General features: G+C 33.7%; 2 protein-coding genes across 7 annotated transcripts in view; one reads left to right on the top strand and one right to left on the bottom strand.

The window, feature by feature from the left end:
• LOC128991540 (tRNA-dihydrouridine(16/17) synthase [NAD(P)(+)]-like) overlaps positions 1-17,522 on the bottom strand; it is a 123,621-nt gene that overhangs the window by 44,334 nt on the left and 61,765 nt on the right. The window lies entirely within an intron of this gene.
• Positions 4,468-10,663, top strand: LOC129005056 (uncharacterized). Its single transcript, XM_054433837.1, has 3 exons — positions 4,468-4,493; positions 8,461-8,778; positions 10,318-10,663. Exons 1-3 carry the CDS (start codon positions 4,468-4,470, stop codon positions 10,661-10,663), a joined length of 690 nt encoding a protein of 229 aa, XP_054289812.1.

The following is a 17,522-nucleotide window of genomic DNA, read 5'->3' as shown; positions in this document are numbered from 1 at the left end:
TATATCTTCCCGTTGCGAAGCACTAGTACAAAAATAATAAAGGCATTACAAAATACTAAAAAATAATTGATAATTTGTATGTGAATTATATAATTTCTGTGATTTTAACAGAATTTACAATTAATGAAGTATATAATTGAAAACGTCTGTGTTGCTTAGATAGAGCTCAATGTGTAGTTATTTCCATAAAAGTAAGAACAGTTTGCCTTCAAGGGAAGGACAGGAACTACCCTTACAGCTTAACAACCACTATAAAAAATCATTGGAATAACAATTCCTGTTTACTATGGTATAAAAAGAGCCAAAGTTGGTTTATAAGGCAGAGTTTTACGATAGGGGTATTATAATTTTCATCCTGGATTCTAAGACAGATATTGTTTATACGTTTCATATTCAGTTTCAGAAGTGGAATAATTTTGTTTCATATCAAACTGGAAGTAATTTTATATATTTAACTTATCAACCAGTTCGCTAACTAACCTATATAGTATTATTCTATAAATTGTCGCAATAAATCACAAATGGTAAAATGCACCTCAAGGATTAGTAGTTAAAATAAGTTTTATTCTTACAATAATATGTACCACATTTTCAGGATAAATGAAATAGGCCTATAATGAATGGACATTTTAATGGCCCTGTAAACGCCCGAGACATAGGGCATAGACATTTGCAATCAATTTAAGACTAGATAATTGTATAATTATAAACCGAGTAGACCGTTTCTCTAGTGCAGCAAAGACAATTTGCACTCTTGTTACACATTATATTTTTCCTACAGTTATTATAAAACATAGAAATTTAAAACATTAAATAACAACTTTTAAGTTAGGTTAAATACAAGCGTTGAACGAAATGGGAAACACTGCAACAGCTGATCGTAGTCGTAGGATGTCATAGTAGCTTTAGTGTTTCCTATCTATTTCCAAGCGTACACGGATTGTGTGCATAATAAAAGCACGCTGTTTTGTGTTGTTTGTTTGAAATACTGGCGTGCGACAAAGTAAATACTGTGCGAAAAAGTAAAAAGTGTGTTGCAAAGTAAGTAAAAGAAGCAATTAGCAGCTTTCTGTAATATATTCAGTGGAAGGAAGCTTACTTTGTCGGGTGATTGTAGGAAAATTTGTGTTCCTGACAAAACGAATAATACAATAACCTTTTACATTTAAAGATATGTTAGTTCAAGACAGATAATAGATTAATAAAACTACTAGTTCACTATAAATAAAACTTTTGGTTCTAGATTTACACCATTAAGAGTAATTTACCTACCTCAATTTTTATTTATTAGCCTATGTAACATCTGTTTTCATGAACTGTTGTTTCTCTTGTTTACAATATGACTGTGGTTAAACATTCAACTGAAATATCAGCTGTAAAATTGCAATTCACATTCAAACCGTTAGACAGTTGGTCAGAATGACTGAATTTATGAAAGCGAGCTCTATATAGAAATCAAACGTAGGCGGCGAAGCCCTGGAAATTAATTTAGTTACAATTCGCCCGTTTGCTAGATCACTAGCTTTACAAAGACACATTAATCATAAAAATCGGTTAAGTAGGATGGATGAAAAAGAGATGTCACAGGGAAATCCCTTGCTTTGTTGTGTGTATAGATGAATAATAGCATAGATAAAACATACTCCCTTAGTAGATTTCTTATCCTTATGAAACAGCTGAAGTTTTATTGTTAGTTCTTTCTGGTGTTCAGTAGAGGTCTTGTTTTGTTTACAATTTGTTTCTTATTATTTCAGCCATTTATACCCTCATTTACTTAATAATACGATCTAATCATAACAATAATTCGTCCCCTAGTTATATACCGGTAAAGCACAAATCAAGAAACTAACACTAAAACAATAGAAACACAATTTCGTCGACACTAATGATCAGTGTCACCGGACATGAACTAGACACGAAAACGAGCTTCGAAATTTACAATGGGATGAAAAGTCTCCTTTTGTAGACTCTTATGATAATAGTCCATAGATAATAGTATTGAAGGATCACATCTTACTACCAATTACTACAACAAGTTAACATAAAGCACAGCAAATTGACACAACAAAACGAAAAGAACCCTGTAAAATGAAGGATGAAGCAAGGCTCAACGTGAGGACAAAGCTTGAATTATGGGGCAATAAATGAAATAGCGTAAGCTCGGTAAAGATAAAGAGGGGGTGGAAAGGGGGAGGGTTTGGCTTAAATTGGCAACCACCCTTAAACCAGGGGGTGGACAGGAGTCTGAGGGGGTGTCAAAGCAGAATCCCCCACAGATCATCTCTTGCTGGGAGGAAATCCAGTCACCACTCGCCCACTTTATCAACTTGCCTCTTGGCGTTGTTTTATCTGAAGTTACAAATATTATTTTCTTTGAGCAAAATTTAAGTTAAGCATTTGTATCAGCATCGAAGAAAGTTTTTTTACCAGAATATGGTTTTATAAGACATTTCAATCAATATCAGTTTCGAGTTAATTTGAGAAATGAATTTAATAGATTTGGTAGTAACACAGCCATAGGTGAAGTATTTGTGTATGGTAAAACTGATCTACTTTTTAACCCTAAATAATGAATAAATGAACAAATCTAGAGGAATCCTTGATTAAAATATTTTGTTCTTTAGTGCAAATATTTCTCCCAACGTATATTAGACACATCAATATTTTCCAGGAGGATATGGATTTGAGTAAAAACATTTGTTTTGTACAATTTAATTTTTTTGCTAATAGAGTTTGTTTGAAGTAATTTAGTTCGGTGGACAATGAAGTAGTCTTTTAGTTTCGAGGTCACAGATTAGCTCAATAGCTCAAAATTCATCGTTCATTGGATTTATCAAATAACTTTTAAACAATGATCATGAACAAATATAGTAGTTGTTCAGGGGAGCAATCTGGTCTAGTGGATATCCCGGAATGAACCAATGGATTTTATCCATGTGATAATTCCGCGACCCTCTAGGACTCTGAAGTTATGTGTACAACAGTTAGGCTAGAACCTAGCGTCCTGGGAAGGTGAGACATGTGAAAATGGCTATTCCTCATAACAAATATTTAGTCAATAGTAATTAATACATATCATACTTACGTTACAGTGTTAATCAACTGAATTAATAAATAATAATCAATCAATATTCGTTAAAATTATTAGTTAGCAAGTAAATGAATGTACAGTTAACTCATGCAACGAAATAGTAAGTTAATTCAAAGATATCGTGCTGTTACTTTTCGATATACCTAATTCATACTCATTAATAATATTGCAATAACTCCTAACCATCGACCAATTTCGAAACAGATACAATATTAGCTCATGCATATAGAGCGGCAGATTTAACAATAGTTTTCGAGAGTGAAATGCAAATATTGTGGGTAAGTAGGCCAGCAGAGCTCGGATCGATGATTCTGAGGACATGCAACACCGGGAACGGGACGATAGGCACACATTTTTGAATCTTCTGCCCATGGCAGTATTGGCACACTCATTAGAGCGGAATAAGTAGGGTCAACTCGCCTGCTTGGAAAAGGCACGATTGGCACAACCACTCGACCAGGTAGACGCCATCGAACGAGGTAAAACGGTAATTGTAAAATTCCCCGTCAACTCTGCACGGCAGTCATTTCAACTCAACACAAATATGAGCTAACGTACAATAAATATAAATATTGCATTTGTGAAGTAAAAATATGACGCATGTACATTTTTGTTATTTATACTGTAATTTAAACCCATCTTTATAAAAAGATTAAGATTACATAACTAGGATGACTTGTAACCAAACTTCTGTTATTTTTTTTAGAAAAAACTAAATGTTAACACAATTTCCAAAGCTCGACACATTTGAACTGATAAATCAGCAAATAAGCTGGGATACATTTAATTTTTAAAGTCCATACAAAATTGAAAACTTAGTTAAACTGTCTAGGGCAGAACTTACGATAACTGGTAACAGTTTCAAGTTTCAATTTACGTTATTTTTACCTCAGGATTATGATCTAATTGTATTAGTGTTATTGATTTCTATTAAAAGACTCCCTCACCTTGAAAAGGTAGAGGATTACTGAACTTTCCCTATAACATATAATTCAAGTTTGGGAACTATAATGTTCAAAAACTTTTTGATTAATCTATACATAAAAAACTAAAAGTCGACCCGAGACTTTAAACTCCCGGGGTAAAGGCGAATCCCCAGGTAGCGGCAGGGGTTGGGTTTTCCACATATGCAAAACTGTGGAATGTAACTAAACCGACCCCTCCCCACCACAACTCATGGTTGTGGTATTTTTCGGGGGAAAATGTAGCAGTTTTGTGTCATATTTCAAAGTGGAAGGATGGATGAAGTTGTAGTGAGTTTAAGTGAGAGAGGCCAGGAGTGCATTATATTGGATGGATACCGGTACACTAAACAGTAGGTATACATTCAAATGTGGGAAAATTAGGTGGCTTTGTGAGACAAGAAGAAGGACAAGATGTCAAGCAAAGTGCATCACAGAAGGTACGTGTCGCATCTTATTTATATTTGATAGTTGTTAGATAGCGCATATAACATAAGGCCATCAGATTAATTTTATGTAGACAGCCGAAAGCAATAATTGTACTGTCCGCGCAGAGATTATGGAAATTTCAGTTATGGTATCACACCTCTGAAACGGCCCGTTTGATTTTAATGTGACAACAAATGATATTAAATACTGTCAGATTTTACATTACGGAGTTTCAAGATTTTACTTAACATTTTATAATTTGTACTAGCTGTTGTACCCGTGGTTTGGAACTGGAAGATAGGCACGAAATAGAACTGCATTTTGATATTTACTCTGTTGTGTAAAATAGTTACACATCCGGATCTGCCAACACTAAGAAGCAAAATTCTTCTTAATTGCCTTTACCTATAGAAACGATTGTGGCTTTTAAATCTGGCAAGTAGTGAAACCTGTAATTTTGGGTTTGATAAATTATAATAATGCGTAGGCTGATATAAGAAAAACTAACCATTTTTTTCGAATCACATTTTCATATACACGTTTGTCTTCATCCCCCTTATTTACACATTTTTTTCTTTATTTTTTACCCATAAAATTACAATATTGAAATTTTAAAAACTACTAATTATTAGATTGAAATAAATTATATTTTAGGTATATCGTCTTAAACAATAAATCAAAAATCTTCAATCACAACAAGTCATTAGCAACACTAACATCTGATATAACAGCTGATATGAAATTTTTAAATGTGGGTTTGCTTTATCAGTAGTCTTTTGAAATGGTAAATAAACTAAATCTATGCTATAAAAAGTTGTAAATTATGAAGTTAGCTTCTGTCAAGCAATGCCAAAAGGAATTTATTTTTAATGAAATAGTAAAAACAACTTTTTAATACATATTTATTTAAGGTACAAATGAAATTTAGCATTAAAGACGGCAGACAAAACTAGTATGATTATCAAAACACCAAGGACTAAACATTTAATAATAAATACAGTATATTATGTTTCATTACATTTATATTTACTCTATAAAAATGTCAACGAATAACATAATATACAAACCAGTTCTTTTATCAGGTCCATAGTGTATCTTGCCCTTACATTGTCACGCTAATTATTAAGTAAACATATTAACAGATATCATCATCATCATACATGATAAACACGACAGGGGTTTTTATTTGACCATTCTAAATTAACCACTTGACGGACTTTCATGATTTTTGTGTTGAAAGAAAAATAATTTTGAGAACTAGGGAATGTCGAAGCCTAAGCCATAATTTTAGCTTAGGGTTTCAGTTTTTTACTAATTCATTTTAAAAATTTAAAAAGTCTAGCAGCCGGAGCTAACATTCTACTCTAGCTTTTGGTATAATACCATTTGTTTAATATAACAACAGTAAACATTCAGCGTTTTCTATACAAATTCAGCATTTGGATGAAAATGAAATGATACACGCAGGGTTGACTTATTTTTACTATGTGTTATGCTATAATCATTGATAAGTTCATTTATTCGGTAAGAGGATGAGAGATTATTCAAACTATACATAATACAATACTAGAGGTTTTAATTTATTTTTTTGAGCGGTCTTTAAAATCTTTAGTTTGTTTTAGTGCAATAGAATTTGTTATAACTAACAGCTGTTTGAATATAAAAAAAATATTGTATATAACTAGCTGTGTACCCGTTCTACGCACGGGGATCTTTTAGTATTCAGTTGAAACCTTCATATGTAACCTTGTTCAGTTGTAACCTTGTTTGTTATTGTTCCGGATCGGTATGACAATCAATAAAAGGTTAAATTACCTGTGTCCGCCGGTCGATCCTAATGTATCCTATTACAGGAGATTTCGGCAAAATTAAATCGCCATCATCAGACCTAATATAAGGTCTTGAGCTTCCCCATTAGGTGCGTCTTGGAGTTTTTGAAACACATACACGAACTGTACACTTATACACATGACGAATAAAACATAATATTTCCCAGCCATATATTCAAGGTCTTTTTCCCGGTTATCAAAACTCAAGAACAATTTGATACACAAAGAATCTCTATTTTCATTTACGGATACCCAACAAATTATTGCACTTGCGATTAATTAAATCCTTTATGTAAGGGAAAACGTTTTTAATCTTACTTGGTTTGTATTTGCTTTCAAAACGTGATCGGAATTGGTTGCGGTATTTGTAAACAACATTCAATGTAAACATATCAGTGACAGCTAGAAGAAATAATCTTGATTCGTATAATTCGTATAAAACGTAAAAATAACCTGCAAAGTATATGATTCTGAGCAATGTACAGACAACACTCTAATTTTATTTATATAGATTATGAGGTTAGTTTATTCACTCTGTGATTTTGTCATTGATTATAGGCAATAAGTAAGATTATATAACCATTTATGTTTACGATTCGAAGCTCACGAGTCTTCAAAAGAAAGCCTATGAAAATTATTTTACTTCAAGACTTTTTGAGGAAAGGTTGGGAAAATAACAATAATATCATGTTTTAATTCATATTGGCAGTTTTAATAATTACAATGAATTTTGAACTACAATGCATAAACTATGCTTGAATTGTTGTTTTATGATTTTGTCATATGTGAACTGCAAGCTTTTTAAGATAAAATAAGAGTATTTTTAGAACACAAAAATCAACGCAGTACAATTTAGTTATATATGATATTCGTTAGTATAATTTAAGCATAGGTGTAGCAAAACACGACTAAATTAGCTAAATGTAAAAAAATCAACGTTCATATTATATTCATGTTTTGTTTGTCTGAAATTATTATGAATTATGCGATTTGGCAGTTTTTTTTTTACATTGAAATGCCAAAGCAATTATAAAAATTGCAAGTGTTCTGCCCATGAAGACCAATCAATATTTACTTTTAAAAACCTCACTTCAGAACTTTTAAAGAAAAAGGGGAAAATCCCACGGTCAGTATCGAAGTATGAATAGTCCTATTACCATTCTTGCTATCGTTGCTATATTTTTGTATATAAAATTTAAGCCCAGTCGGTTCAGTAGTTATTGCACCTATTATAGTAATAAACATCCGGACAGACACCATCAAATGTGTATATAATAGTAGTATAGACAACGAAAAAAGTGGATAATATCGGTAGTTTTTTATCAATATTAGAGAAATCTCAAACTTGTAACATTATTACGACCAATCTATTACATTTATTAGCTTCAAAATTTGTATGGCACAGGCATAGCTGCCTATATGTGAGGCATACAAACACTTTTGTATTGTTTCATGATTTTTACAAGCAATATTCATTATTTTCTTGAAGATTTTGCAACCCTAAACCTTTGTTATCTAGCCCTTTAAATTCCCAACAAACACATGTGTCAAATGTCATTATTTTCACATTATAACTTTTATTTTCTTGTTCTTTTTGTGAACCTTAGTTAACTTTGGATTTCTCACGCGTTCTTCCGGAAGATTTTAAATTTTGTATATTAATACATGGGATATGTTAGTTTGTAAATGGTGGTTGTAAAACTTGTGGATTTTACTAAATTACCCCCCTTAATAAATACAACGTTCATGGACTAATAACTAAATATGTTTCTAGGTGATCCGTTGATAATAAAAGAAAATGATTCAATCACTATGCATAACCACGAAGGCAACGAAATTAAGTACGGAAGACAATTAGTGTCGAACAGTTGTAAAAGGAAGGCACAAGAAGACTTATATACCAAACCATGTAAAATATTAAAAGAAGAAATTGCATCTTGCTGCAACAAGGAAACATTAACGGAAAAAGATGTATCCAACATGCGGAAAGTTATTTATCAAGCTAGGAGAAAAATCTGCCACCCTTACCGAAGAGCATTGAGGTTGAAACACAGCAACACCTTGACGAATTGAGCCTCTTCACTGATCGAAATGAACAATACCTTCTTGAAAACGATCACGAGAAACACATTGTTATTTTTGGTTGTAGAACAAATGTAGAAGAATTGAAAACCACTTCAACAGTTTTGATGGACGGTACATTCGAATACTGCTGCCAATTTTTTAAGCAGCTTTTCACAATATTTATTGTGAAAAACGGACATTATGTTCCAGTCTTGTTTTGTCTTCTCCCCAACAAAACGGAGGCGACATATGAGTGTCTGTTTAAGAAAATAAGGATTATGATTGGAAATGATTCTCTGGCAGAAATAATGGTCGACTTCGAAATCGCCATCCATAATGCTCTTAACAAAACTTGGCCAAGAGCGGACATATTTGGTTGTCGGTTCCACCTGACGCAAAGTTGGTGAGTATTATATTCAGCGTTACAATATTATTTTTCTCATTCTAGTACAAAATATAAATTCGCTACTTTGTGTGACACACTGTTGGTGTGTTGCTTGTCTATGGTATTTGTTAGGCATTCCCAGGAATGTAAGGGCTGGTATGTTTTTTGCATATCAATACAAACAAGGACAGAATGATGTCATGGTTAGGTACTGTAGGAATGTAGAGGGGCTAATCAGGTCAGCTGGTATGACATTCCCAAATTGACATGAGTCATTCGCAAGAAGAGTGAGTGTGGTTTTAATTTTTTTTTTTATAATTGTTTAGTTTTAATTCAACGATTTTCAATGTTTGCTGTTAGCATAAAAAATTCTCATTTTGCGTGGTTGGTAAATCTGTTTTCACCTGTTGACGAAGTAGCCGGCGTCGGTAGCTACTAAGCGGAAGAGTAAAAAATATGGCGTTCGCGGTGTAACGTTTAGACGCGACGGTCGGTCCTGGTTCGGTAATTTTACTGATTTTTTGCCCTCTTTGTCTCAATATGATGTAACATTCTTTTCCTAATTACCTCTACTCATTTCCTTCGAGGCTATTTATCCCCTTTTGAAGTGCTATAGTGTTAAATTATTTCTCCTCTGTGATGCCGGCCGGCTGATCTTCGTTCTTCGTTCCATGGACATTCGACGCCAACTCACTATTCGACCTACAACCAAGGGTGAGCACTAGACATTAATAGCCTCTCCTTCATTCATAAAAACCCTCCATTTGTATAAACCCTCTGTGTCCTCCTTTCCAATAATTTAATTTGTTGATTCGTGTAATTCGTGTTTGTGTTATAGTCGTATTTTGTATTTAATTATCTTTCGGTCCTTCGAGTTGTTTTATTGTATTAATTAATTAATAATTCTCTCTTAATTTCCAAGCTCCGAATTTTAACAATAATATCATTATGAATGTAATAATTACCATTTTATAGCTGTTTGCATTTAATAATTTTTAAATATAACACAAAAAAGTAATGTTCGGCATTTCGAAACTGTTTTAGTAGGCCTACTTAGCTCCGTCGTACTAAAGTACTCATTGTTAATACGAGGGCCTAAGGTTTATGTTTGTTGTAACTTGACCGATATATAAAAACTTATTACCTGTAACTCTTTTTGCAAATTAACATTTCTAGGTTTATTCAGCGATATGTTAAACTCATGAATGTTAATTTTCAGCCTCAATTTGCAATGTTTAGTTAATTAAAAACATCAATTCTTAATATTCACGACGGAATATTAGGAATGTTTTTTAATACCTGCATGACATTCTTTTGGAACAGTTTTGGTTGTAAAATGTTGTATAAAAAACAGAATGTAATATTGAGGCTAAAAAAGTTTATTTTATTATCATGTTTTGTTTTTACAATTACAGAAAATTGTTTTAGCTTTTTAGGCCGGACCACATGAGGGCTTCAGGACCGTTTGAGGAAAATCATTTATTGTACTTTGTATCAATTTCCATACTTTGTAAAATGAATGCATTGTAAGGATTTTAACTTTTTCCGCTATTACAGGTTTCGAAAGGTACAAAACCTTGGATTGGCCACTGTGTATCGAAGCCCTGACATCAACAACGTAGAAGAGCAAGAGGCTTCGAAATGGCTCCACAGAATTTTCGGTCTTCCATTTTTGAGCCCCGAAGATGTTGGCACTTGCTTCGTTGAAGACTTCATGACATCCATTCCACAGGGCCAGAAATTTGCCAGATACGCCGATTACCTCGTGGAAAACTATATCGAGGAGGAATCTAAATTTCCTCCAAAAATGTGGGCCTCTTTCACGAAAAACCATGTTACAACCAACCCGTGTGAATCGTTTCACTCACGCTTCAAAAAAAAACTTTTACCATGCTCACCCTGACATTTTCTGTTTCACTAAAGAATTGATCAGTTATCAAACGTTTGTGTACGTGAAGATTAATTCTATCAATGACCCTCCTCGGCCCCCAGGCTCTAAGTTCAAAAGGAGCCAACAGAAACTTGACGACGCCAAACAAATGTTTTTGTGCGGTATTTTGTCAATGAAAGACTTTGCGGTTGCTGCCAGTAAAATGTATGCAAAGTAGTAAGAGCGTACAGAAAAAGTTAAGTGTTAGTTGTTTTTAATAGTGTTAAGTGATTTTCTGTTTGATGTTTCTTGCCACTTTTTGTTTGGTATTTGCCTGGTATTTTAACTTTATTTTGTATATAAACCACAAGATAAGTCATTAGTCTACTACATTGCTAAATGAGAATGTAGCATCCTAACCAGACACAGGTTAGGTTAGGTGGATTAATTTTAATGGGCATAACGCAATACGTAATTGTTATATTTATTATGCAGTCTTTTTGTCTTTTGTGCAATATATTTTCATCATATTTATTTTATTTAGCCAATAATTTTAAAAGCTTGATAAAACTGCTATTCATATTAATATGTTTCTATCTTTATGCAGTACAGCTAAATTGAAAAAAGGTTTATCAACAAAAATCATTGATATTGTTATTATTTCATCTTTACCATAAACATATTGTGCAGTTCTCGCACGTATTTATGTTTATCCCAGTGTCATTTCTATTCTGCCTTAAAATTAGTTTTTTAATTCATTTAAAGTGTTTCATTATTCTCACTTAGGTCTCTACAAAAATTCTGTTTGTCATTTATATTATTAGTACTTCGGTGTAATTGTAAAATTTATATCCAACATACTCATCGATTACAAATTATAGATTTTACTTCATTCTATCGTTTATAAGCTCTGTATTACCGAATTCAAAGCACTTTGTATAATTGTTATTGTTTTTAGTTTCATACATGGGTTTTATAATATTGATGTTGTAAATAAATTTTCATTTTTTTAAGATAATAAATTACTTGTGTCAAGAATCGTGAATCGTATTAATGTTTCATTTCACACCTTTTCCACCTTTTGAAGCATTTAAAAATATTTAAAAACAGTTGGGCATTTTTTAGAGTTGCTCATTTGTGAAACCGAATTTAATAACTTTACATTGCCAGATAAGACCGGGACGCAGCATTAGCTGCGTATTTTGACCGGTGGCAAGAACATTTTTGCTATAAATAATTATTAGTGTATACAATCAAAATTAATAAGTATTAGTGTACTTTGCAATCAAAATAACATTGATAAAAATCAACTGGTGAAGTGTTGATAATAGTCACTTGGGGCGGGGTTCCAACCTGGATTTTATTGTGGAACTGAACTGTTTTTTCTTAAGCTATTAGGATACTTAATTTTCATTAAAATCCTAAATTGAAGGAATTAGATGCAAGAACCAATTTTCTTGCGTTGTTAAAAATCGTCCACACCTGATATACTTACACCAAAAGCAGGGGTACTTTTCTGAAAACATTGATGCCAATCCCAGCTGCATATTGTTTGAGTGTTTGACAATACCATACGTTGATTGTTTATTTGGATCCAGCTAGTGCAGTAACCGTAGCAGCAGATATGTCGCGCGAACTTAATTTTGCTTACTTCAATAAGCACCACAGCGGAGAATTTGTGGGGACAAAAACTATTCATAATTTCCCTCATTCTGGCTACCTGGGTGCTACTACCTGACCGGGCTGTTGTGCCAATCGTGCCTTTCCGAACCTTACAGTTTGACCCTTCTTAATCCCCTCTAATGAGTGTGCCAGTCGTGCTATTCCAAATCGGCTTAAAATGTGTGCCAATCGTGCTACGGCCGCAACACCTGCGCCCATGTCCGGCGCTTTTAATGTACGATAATAACCATATGTTGTACGATAATAATTGTATGTTGTGCGATAATAATCGTATGGTGTAAGATAAGAGTCTATGATATACGATAATAATCGTATGTTGTGCGATAATAATTGTATGTTGGGCGATAATAATCGTATGGTGTAAGATAATAGTCTATGTTGTACGATAACAATCGTATGTTGTGCAAAAAAACTCGTACGTACATTACTTTATGGTAAGACACAGTCTGTGCTGTACGATAATAAGAGTATGTTGCCATTATTAAGCGTGTTGTACAATAACTCGTGAAGTTTAAACAGTAGGTCACTCGTTGAAATAAAACGAAGTGTGCTAACATAAGTACAATTTTGTGCATGTAAACATACAGTAGTTATACCGTCCAGTGTATTCGTTGCTTTAGGACACGATGCATGGTACAATACGAGAATTAATAGTCGTTTGACACGACAACTTACCGTGGTGTACGATTATTATTCATAATATAATGTGACATACTAGATCGGCCATTTTGTGACCGATGGCATAGCATAAAGGACACTGATGGGACATAAAATGACAATCGATATTTACTCCCTCTATAAGTATTATACATCGATGAAAATGGTTGGCTGTATTACTAAATATACATCGATGATCAATTATCATCGATGTATATTCATACATTTGTCCATCCATTGATGTATACATTTGTTAATTATCCCTCGCCCTATAATCAACCAAAGATTGTTTCGCCCTTTGATTAACCAAAGAGTGAACAAAAGGGTTTTTTAAAAAGGGCCACCACTTTTTTTAAACATAAAAATACCCTAACCTAAACTGTGGTTTACCGAATTTTATATAGTGGCGGCCATCTTCTGAAAAATACCCAACAAAAGTAATAAAATAAACACAAAAATGTAATAAAAGTTATCATTATCACCTCACTAAAGCGTTACCTACATTAACTACATAACAACCTTCTTATTATTTTACGCTATGAAAAAATCTACTACCACTATTCCATGTGCCATGAATATTCGACTTCGCACCCCAAGCAAAATTAGAATACCGTTCCAGAGATGAGTTCGAAAGTAACTGCCAGCCGAGGAATTCACTTAATTGCACGCAAAATGGTAGAGGCGTGAAAAGTTGGTCAATGGAGGACTGAAACTCCATTAACCACAGCCTGGCATGTCTTGAGTTAGCTATAGTAGATGTTAGCATGTTGTTTGGACATTCGTTGACTAGGATTAACAACTAGGAATGGAGAGTTTTTCTTTGATACTAAGTGACGAACGCTTTTTTTAAAAATCTGATGTACAATGATTGAATTTCTTTTACTTAAACGAGCGAGCATAAAGTATGTGTATAATTTAAGAATTTAACGTGTTTTCCATTGACCATTGCTGAAGTAAATTATAATGAATACTTGGTAATCAAGTGAATAGTCTGTACTTGTAATTTGGAACGGCATAAGGGGCCACAGAAAATAAACTGCAAACTGACAAATAATTTCTATCTTATCTCGACAACAATTATCATGGGTTAAGCTACGAATACTAGAAAAGTCCCGGTATGTATCATGAACATAAACAAATGACGTTTTTGGCCCAAAAGTAAACAAAACCCTCTCTAGTTTATGTGGGTTAAACTGTAAAAGGGAGTAACTATGATATTTTATGAGGAGAACCACAAAAGTTGCAATAACTATTGAATCGTAATTTTGACATCATAGGGGGGTTGTCTTGTTTAAAGACTGTAACATACTAAATTTGAATGAAAATCGTTTGAGCCGTTTTGGTGAAAATCCGATTTTTCTGATAGATATATGGGAAAGAGCAATTAAAAGATTATTATTTAAAAATATGAAAAAACTACAATAGTAAAGTACTCACAAACCTAATTTCATCAAAAATCGGACCACACATGTATATGTATTCTGCCTGTAGATCAGTACCCCCCCCCCCACATACACACACAGAGACATCACTTCGAGAGCTTTCTAGGGTTCAGGGACCCAAAACTCTAAAATGTTTACCTTCTAAAACTATACTCTTCCCCTTTAGGATTAAACAATATGTCATACGATACATAGGGAGAGAGAGAGTAAAAATGCAACACATTTCATTTCATTCATTATAGCAGTCGAAATTCAGGAAAGTAATAGTTCCTTCTTTAAATAACAGAACATTTACTTTTACCATCGGATATGGCTGAAATGTTTCATCAGGAAAGTAACAATGCAACAACATCAGTTGTCCCTACGGACATATCGGACTGGTTTCATTACCAAACACAACGCAAAGCCACAAGTCTTCAATTAGAGATAGCATGTCTGCAGCGCCTAGGGAACATCATTATTTGTAATGAAAGTGTGGGTGGGGCAAAACTTCTAATGAAACCTTGGAAATTGTTAGATTTATGACTATTAGGAAGGTAAAGTAAGGGTTAGAGTATAATAATGATGTACCCATTCCGCTCTAAAACGGATTCTGAACGGTTATATCTGTGTCCATCGTACGTTGTTAAACAAAATGCAATATTAATAGCTCAAGAGATAACTTTGAGGAACGTTAAGAACGATGTTTTTCACCCTGGTAACTTACAAAATATAAAGTTAAGCTAAAAATCACGTTCAGAAATCCAGATGATATTCTACGGCGAAATTGGCTTAGTGATTACTTTTTATTCAAGGAATTCTATAGTTTTGAGAAATTATTTTACCTTGCAATTTGTTTCACCAAAGCAAGAAGAGGCAGTCTAATTTTCACGGATATCTTTACCACAATATACAGGTCTCGGTTACTAAAACCATTGACCTCTATTGGATACTAAAATATTGGATTGAATTTGTATCAATAGTCAAAGCTAGAACTTTCATTTCCAGTAAACACGTTTGTTTTTTGTTTGTAGTTTTCTTACAGCGTAACTTTACTGATTTAGTTTGCTTCCAAACTTTTTTTACAAAAAAATTATAAACTGGTTATATCAAGGTATGCCCAGGTGTTTGAGTTATTATCAACGACGACAATGACTCTCAACCCCTTTAAATACAGTTCCACAAACAACAATAACGTATTTTTAAATCATTACCTTTCACTAAATTGTTTGTAAAGCAAAGGCCGCAAGATATGAAATTAGTTTGTGGACAAAGGACGAGATATGGCGCAATAAAGGAAAGTTGGGAAGGATAAAGTTAAAACGGTTTACTGTGTAGGAAGTTGTGGGTGGGAGGGAGGACATCGACAGTTCTTGGGGTGGATGTGGGTTAGGGGGTGGAGGTGCTGACATCGTGTTTTGTACAAGAACTGGTCTCTTTCGTTAACAAGATTCTATTAAACTTAAACGTCTTTAAGTGATAGCCTTGAGCACAGCATCTTCGATATTGGTAGATGAGGGGCTAGTTCTAGGGTGTCCCAAAAGCAATTTAAGTGTTATCAAAATTTGAACCCCTCTTTGAAATTCCACCTCTTTGCAGTGAAAAGTGGTTCAAATGTCAATTGTTTACGTTTTTGAACACCCTGTAAACAGGGATAAAGATAATTTAAACTTTTATCCACTAAAATACTTAGGACTCAAAGACCTTCAAAATGAGGTATAACACGACCCCCTTTTACATTTGAAAATTTCCCAAAAAACCACCCCCCTACCCCCCAAATCTGTCCTTCGGGGCGCTTTTTCGGGTTTGAAAATAATTCTGCTGAATTTCTTGGGGGTTAAAATACAGAGTTACAGTTGCAATTAGGTTTGTATTTCCTTTCATATTGGAGCTATAGAAGCTATAGAAGGTGGTCTGGGACACCATGTGGTAAAAATTGGGTTCTCTCATTTTTGACCCTCAAAACACAACATTTCCAAATTTCTCTTTGGACCTTTTTAAAGAGCTTCAAAAACAAATAATTTAGTAGGCCTATATCAAAGTGTTTTTGTACGGTATTATTGTACGAAATGTATGAATGAAGTATTATATTTTTCTCAAATTTTCATTAATGACACATAACCTATAACAATAGCGTTCATGAAGAATATTTTTATCAAAATGCAATCGTGTGATGGTGAACAATTGGGAATATCCCACAAATTACATTATTGTACTAAGAGTAGGGGCCTACAACAATCAGAATTTCCTAAACCCCATATTAACCCTAATGGACATTAAAATTCCAAACTACAGTATCATTGTGTTGATTACAGGCCAAACATTGAAAGCTGTTTGATGCATCGGCTAAAAGCATTTTCGTTCCTACAGAGCAAACTGCGAACACTTTGATCCAACTCAATTCCAACGCGCCATAACTCGTTGGGATGGATTTTATGCTGCTCATTGATTGATCCGACCGAACAGTTTCTGGGGAATATTGCTTCACCAAAAACTGTTAACATTGGTTTCAATAAATATTGCTGTTTAAAACATCCTTGGCCATACCGTAATACAATACATTAAGGTAATAGGTTAGTGCTTTAAATTCATCGAGAAAAATTTATAAATAGCTATTTACCTTACAAGTGTAGTAAGAGCGTTTTCATACCACGCAGGTGTGCATAATTTACCTAAGTGATGTAAACGCGCTCTTGCGTAACGTGTAACGTACACGATTTTACCTGACCCGACAATATGCAGGAGGTTATGAACAATATTTTTCATCATCCATTTGACTCATCTTCCAACGGTAACGTTTATTTACAAACTAAAGCTAGGTTAGGAAAATTCTTCAAAACATAACAATAAAATTCAAGCACACAGCTGATTTCTAGCGTTGAACGTCGTTCGCTCCATAGAGGTATATTGGTTAAGTTAAGCACTCAATGTTATTTAAATGGGTTTCATTACCTCACCGAGTGAGTATTTTTCAACTTTACATCACTAGAGAAGTAAAGAAGTTGTACTGTACACATCACGCTTGGGATAGGGAAGTTTAACATGGCGGGTTAGGTACAAGTCTAAACACCCTTTAGAATAATGAACTAATTTATAGTTAGGTTAGGTTATTTTAGATTAGATCTAGTCAA

The sequence above is a fragment of the Macrosteles quadrilineatus genome, unplaced genomic scaffold, assembly GCF_028750875.1.
Source record: "Macrosteles quadrilineatus isolate MER2022 unplaced genomic scaffold, UCM_ALF_1.0 Scaffold_1__1_contigs__length_201487025, whole genome shotgun sequence".
Taxonomy (NCBI): Eukaryota; Metazoa; Arthropoda; class Insecta; order Hemiptera; family Cicadellidae; genus Macrosteles; species Macrosteles quadrilineatus.
This window is presented reverse-complemented; position numbering and strand designations above follow the sequence as displayed.

What these genes read in the sequence shown, in the direction of transcription:
- LOC129005056 (XM_054433837.1), top strand. Translation starts at nt 4,468, where the DNA reads ATGTCAAGCAAAGTGCATCACAGAAG. An exon ending in AGCAAAGTGCATCACAGAAG is followed by an intron (nt 4,494 to 8,460) that starts GTACGTGTCGCA and finishes TTTTGGTTGTAG; the next exon opens with AACAAATGTAGAAGAATTGA. An exon ending in TTCCACCTGACGCAAAGTTG is followed by an intron (nt 8,779 to 10,317) that starts GTGAGTATTATA and finishes CCGCTATTACAG; the next exon opens with GTTTCGAAAGGTACAAAACC.